The 5,890-nt window shown below is 35.8% G+C and overlaps 1 protein-coding gene across 1 annotated transcript; it reads left to right on the forward strand.

Moving 5' to 3' along the window:
- Window positions 1-522: 522 nt before the first annotated feature.
- LOC143548263 (uncharacterized) lies at window positions 523-3,493 on the forward strand. Its single transcript, XM_077039477.1, has 7 exons — window positions 523-686; window positions 777-798; window positions 2,522-2,578; window positions 2,679-2,760; window positions 2,855-2,950; window positions 3,029-3,153; window positions 3,238-3,493. Exons 1-7 carry the CDS (start codon window positions 584-586, stop codon window positions 3,488-3,490), a joined length of 738 nt encoding a protein of 245 aa, XP_076895592.1. The 5' UTR covers window positions 523-583; the 3' UTR covers window positions 3,491-3,493.
- The last annotated feature ends 2,397 nt before the right edge of the window (window positions 3,494-5,890 follow it).

The raw sequence follows: 5,890 nt of genomic DNA on the forward strand, positions 1-5,890 counted from the left end.
CAAAATATTTTTAAGAATAATTCTATAATTTTTTTATACAATTAATACTTTTTGAAACAAGTTTTAATTTTTTCCCAAGTTTTCTACGGATTCAAATAGTTTAATCCACTATCCGAAATGTCCGGATATCCGAAAATCCGGATATCCAATTTTGAACACGACGTCTCTACTACATTCAACTTATACATGTACGTTTCTTTCATGGTCCAACAACCTATTCCATATACAATAGTCATTCTAACGGCAACTCTATAAAATGTTCTCTTTAGTTTAGTTTAGTTTAGTTCCAAACCTTGAATATCATTGAACCTATTCTCCACCCGTAATGATTCAAACTCATTCGAGACTAGACTAGACTAGACTAGACTAGTTATGAAACCTATTGGCAGTTTTTGAATTCACATAAAGTAAAGGGACGCAACAAGTAATATACACAAAATACCTTCTTTCGTTGAAGTTAACGCGTTGTTGCTTCCGGCTGACCAATTCACGAGTCAATTGTCGTATACGTTTTTAGGGTTTATCAATCCAATACAGTTATCTTCTTCTTTGATTCAAACCTCAATCGATTCAAGCATCAACGATGGCTGCGTCTCAAGAGCATTTGGACAAGATGCAGCTCCGCCAGAGCTACCGCAACCTATGGCACACCGATCTCATGAGCACCATCTCCGCCGACACTCCTTGTAACTATCGATCAACTTTATTATTACTACAATATTATCAGCGGCTTCGTCTACTTAGTTTATGTTATTGATTGTTATTCGTTGATGCAGATTGCTGCTTTGCGTTGTTCTGGTAAGAGCTTCTAGATCTGTTATTCTCTTATTTCTATTGCTTGATTGTTTTAATTGAGTTTTATAATGTTAGGATCGATTAATCTGTTTACGATAATTTTTATAAAATTAGGCAGGGTTAGCCAAAACCGAAATTAATCATAACCGACTGTTACGGTTAAGTGAATATGATTAACCGACAATTCCGTTATGGTTATGCTTAATGTGTCTTTTACCAAACCGAAATGAACCTTGTAATTTTATACCTCTATATTTACTAGCTTTGTACATTTATATAAATATAAGTTACAATTGTCTATAACATAGCTTGGATAACCATAACCGAACCAAATTCAACCAGAATAAAGGAAAAAAAAACATAAAAAAATACATTGGGCAATTGACCGAACTCAGCTGAAACCAACCCATATCCGACAGTTAGATGGTCTATGGTTAACCTACCATTCGGATATGGTTATGGTTATGGTTAAGCTCCCATAATGAACCGAACCGACTTTGCACACCCCTAAAATTAGGTTACTAGATTGAGGCACATCACTAGAAGTCTTGAACAATGCATTTGTGCATATTTTTGTGGTTAATTACACTGTTTTTCTTAATGTGTTTTAGATGTTTTTCCGATATAGGTATTAGTGTATTATAAGTTTATAACATATTTTTGTTCTATATTACATAGCTAATAGGCGGTTCCGCGGTTTGCAGTTTATCATTATTTGTTATGACCTATAATCTGTTGACGATCACGCTAGGGAATTTCTCAAACTTCACAAAATTAGGTTAATAGATTGAGGATTTGAGGCACATCACTAGAGAGAGAAGTCAGAGAGGATATATTAGTTTGGGTTTATTATTACATTGTTAGGTAGTTAGAAGGTATGATTTAGTTAGATTTTTTTTTTTTGCAATTATTCTTATTGTGGTCTTATGCACAGTTGATTATATCATATGAGTTTTGTTATTTTATAAATGGGGCTTCATGACACTCCTGTGTGAATTATGTATCTTTAGATCTAGTAAGTCATAACATTTTTATTTGTACAAATTTTCTTTTGAAGTTTAGGCATTGTTATAAAATCTTCTTTTTTGTGTATAATCTTGTAGCTAATCATACTCTGATTTTTCAACGTGTTCAAGATATGTGTCTTATTTATGTTCTATATTACTTTCTTGCTAGCTACTATGCAATTTGTTATTGAACATTTTGTTAAATACTTTTAAATTTAGATAGTATAGTTCAAACATAAACAATTAAACGTAAACACAACAAACCAATAGAAAAAATTCAAACAATTACACACTAGTTCATGGACCGGGTTGGGAGCTTGGGTTAACGGGTTAAAACCAAGGTCCGATTTGGGCTGATTTTGGCCACCTTTGACTGACTACCGATTTTTTAGTCCGATCGCATCGGTAGCGTACGAATTAGTGATTAATCACCGATTAGTCGGCGCTTAATCGCGGTTTTTACAACACTGCTAAGGAATGAGCCAATTGGTCAAATACAGGGTCTGTAGGGAGGCTGATATATAAGATTGACCAAAAGGATGAAGAGAGTATGAAAGGTTAACTTGATTAAAATGCTTGCATGTTAATATGACCAATTTTACTTGATTAAAAGCTTTTATGTAAAAACCTTTTTCTCATTATGGGCTAAGGAATATATTTATCTAAACATCTTAATTTCTTACCAATGCATGTTTTCTGTAACTCTATTTAAATGACAGCGGACCATGTGTTTCATACTTACTTCGTAAGCGAGCTCTGTACGATGATATGTCAAGGTATGCATTGCTATCCATCACCTAAACCATACTTCAATGCAGATTAGTTATTACTTATTTCACATTTTAATATATACGTTTTTTTTGTTCTCTGTCACAGGTATAAATGCTGTGCTGGATATATGCCATGTAGTGGACGGTGTGGAGAAAGCAAATGTCCTGAATTATGTCTTTGCACTGAGGTATGCAGTTACAATATACAATTTTAATGATTTGTTTAAAAATTATGTTATTCACAATCATTCTGTTGTTTTGGTTTGATTTTGCAATCATCAGGTCTTCTTGTGCTTTGGGAACTCAGTTGCATCCACTCGGTTTCTATTGCAAGATGAGTTTAACATCCAAACAACACAATGTGATAATTGCATCATTGTAATCTCGTCACAAAACTCTTTTCTATCTTTAATGTTTATCGTCATTCACTCTTTTTAACATTCTTTTATAATGTAGGGTTTCATGTTTTGCCTCCAACAACTTGCGTGTATATTCTCCATTGTTGCTTGTCTTGTTGGCAGTGAAGAACTCAGTGAGGCATCTCAGTTGCTGAATTGCTTAGCTGATTTGGTTTATTGCACGTAAGTCGATATACTTTAGTTAACATTATGAAAGACGAGTATGCTAAATTGCTAATGTATCCATTGCAATTTTCTTTTTTGTAGGGTTTGTGCTTGCATGCAGACACAACACAAGGTGGAAATGGACAGACGTGATGGGAAGTTTGGACCGCAACCAATGTCAGTCCCACCCGTGCAGCAAATGTCAAGGATTGACCAACCGTATCCTCCAAATGTCGGGTACGGTCAACAACCTTATGGTTATTCGCCACCTCAAGCTCAAGGGTACCCCCCTGCAGGGTATCCTCCAGGCGGGTACCCTCAACAAGGATATCCAGCCCCGGGTTACCAGAGGTAAAATGGTGAAATCTTTTGTGAATGAAAGATTTTGTGAATGAAATTCATATTTGTTTTTATTATTGTACTTCTTTGGACTTTTTTTTAATTATGCGACGAGAAACTTGCTGTATATTACTTATATCTGTGTGGTATCGGATTACTTTGTATATTTTGTGTTTGTCATGGCCATGTCTGTTGTGTATGCACTCGATGGGTTCGTTTATTTTAATGGTTAAAGTAGGTGCATTTGTGAAGTGTTCTCATGTTTTGTAATGTATTGAAGGTATTCGTCTCTTTACAAGTAGAGGTGGACAACAAAACCGGTTCCTGGAACCGGTTCGGTGAAACCGAACCGGAACCGAACCGGTTCCTACCTGTTTTTCGTAGGAACCGGTTCGGTTCCGTTTCAACCCGACGATCCGGGACCGGTTTGACATTTTTGGAGGTGGACCGGGTAGGAACCGGAACCGAACCGAACCGGTTCGACCGGAACCGGTTCGGAACCGGTTCTAGCCGTTGGGAAACGGTTTTATGGCCGTTTTTTGACCGTTGGGGTCAAAAATGGCCGTTTTTTGGCTCCCCAAACACCCCACTACTAGTATAAATAGGTATTTGGTGTAATGGGTTCATCACAACACTCAAAACGCAAACCTGAACGCAAAAAAATACAAAAAAACGCTATTACAACGTTCTGAGTTCTCTAATCTCTTGTTTTCTCTTCTTCTATATTCATATTTGTTGTTATGGCTGCCTCACAATCATCGGTTGGTCAAGGTTCCACCGCCGGACCAAATTTCGTTCGTATTGTACCTCATAATCGTAATCAAGAGATTTTGTGCAATTGGGATTTGGTTGAATTGAGTGACCATTCATTGAAGGCTCGGTGCAAGTTTTGTGGGATTTATTTAAACCCACTTTCGAATTCAAATTTGAAGAAACACATCGAAAGACCGTATTGCAGGGCGTTGAAACAGAACGTCGAGTCGCAACAAACGCAAATGGATAGTGAAGGCGGAATATTTACATACCAAATTGATCGAGTTCAAGATCGTATGGCGAAGTTTGTGATTCAAGAAGCTTTGCCGTTTAGCCACTTCGACAACCCTCGCTTAACCGCCATGATTTGAGATACGCTTCAACCACAATACACTCACGTAAGTCGTCATACTCTTAAACGTTATTGTTTAAAATTGTGGAAGAAGGCCAAAGAGGTACTAATTGCATATTTTGAAAATATAAATACGGGAATAAACTTAACTAGTGATGTTTGGTCGGCTCCACATGGTCTACCCGAATCTTATCTTTGTGTCACCGCTCATTGGGTAGACCCGTCATCGTGGGAAATGATGAAACGCACCATTGCTTTCGAACTCTTTGAGTATCCACATACGGGAGATAATTTGTTTGAAATTTTAGATTATGTTATAAAAACTTATAAACTAGAAAATAAAATATTTTCAATTGCATTTGATAACGCGTCGAATAATACATCGGCGGTTGATAAATTAAAATTAAAATATACGCCGATTTGCAATGGTGTATTTTTTCACTCAATGTGTGTTTCACATATCATTAATTTAATCGTGCAAGACGGACTTGCTTCGGATGAGGTTACATCGGTTATAAACGATTTTAGAGTAATGCTACATGAAGTTTTTAAATAAAGTAAAAAAAGACAAATGGATTATAGAAAATTTTGTAAAGATACGGGAAGAAAAGCTTTGGGAGCTAATTGGGATGTACCTCATCGATGGAATTCCACTTGCATAATGTTTCAAAGTGCTTTGAAACAAAGAGAAACTTTACAAATGTTTCATTCTAGTCTTGCCGAGAATGATTTGGCAATCCCCTTTTCAAATGAGAAATGGGAAATTATCAATGACTTATCGACTTTTCTTGAAGTTTTTAAAACATCAACTACGAAACTATCGGGAACGTATTATCCGACAAGTCCCTTGGTTCTTTCGGAGTTATTTTTAATCGTTAACAATCTTAAAGAATTTGAAAATAAAAGTCCAATGTTTTCAAACATCATATTACCAATGAAGTTTAAATTAAAAAAATACTTTCTTGAATTGCCACCGATTTTTACTTGCGCCGCCGCTTTAAACCCAATGTTAAATGTTACGGGGGTTGAATGTGTGATAGACGAAATTTTTTCAGCCTTAGATATGCATGAAGTTGACCCAAACTTTTCAATAGAGGCACTAAATGTCTAGAGTCACATTTAGATGTAGCAAGCATATTAATGTTTGGCATAACATTTAAGTTATAATGTTTGGCATAATATTTAGGGTATAGCGTATACTTTACAATGATACAAAGTACAAACCCTTTTAAATATTGTCTCTTTAAATCTGTTTTAATTAATAGTTTAATACTAGTTGGAGACTTTGCTCGATGTGGCGACTCAAACTTG

Source organism: Bidens hawaiensis, unplaced genomic scaffold (genome assembly GCF_021521415.1).
Source record: "Bidens hawaiensis isolate Kalapana, Puna unplaced genomic scaffold, B.hawaiensis_p1.1 tig00014983_1, whole genome shotgun sequence".
Classification (NCBI taxonomy): Eukaryota; Viridiplantae; Streptophyta; class Magnoliopsida; order Asterales; family Asteraceae; genus Bidens; species Bidens hawaiensis.

Coding starts and splice junctions, on each gene's coding strand:
- LOC143548263 (XM_077039477.1), top strand. CDS start 584: ATGGCTGCGTCTCAAGAGCATTTGGACAAGATGCAGCTCCGCCAGAGC. Junction 687..776: donor CATCTCCGCCGACACTCCTT/GTAACTATCGAT, acceptor TCGTTGATGCAG/ATTGCTGCTTTGCGTTGTTC. Junction 2,579..2,678: donor CTGTACGATGATATGTCAAG/GTATGCATTGCT, acceptor TCTCTGTCACAG/GTATAAATGCTGTGCTGGAT.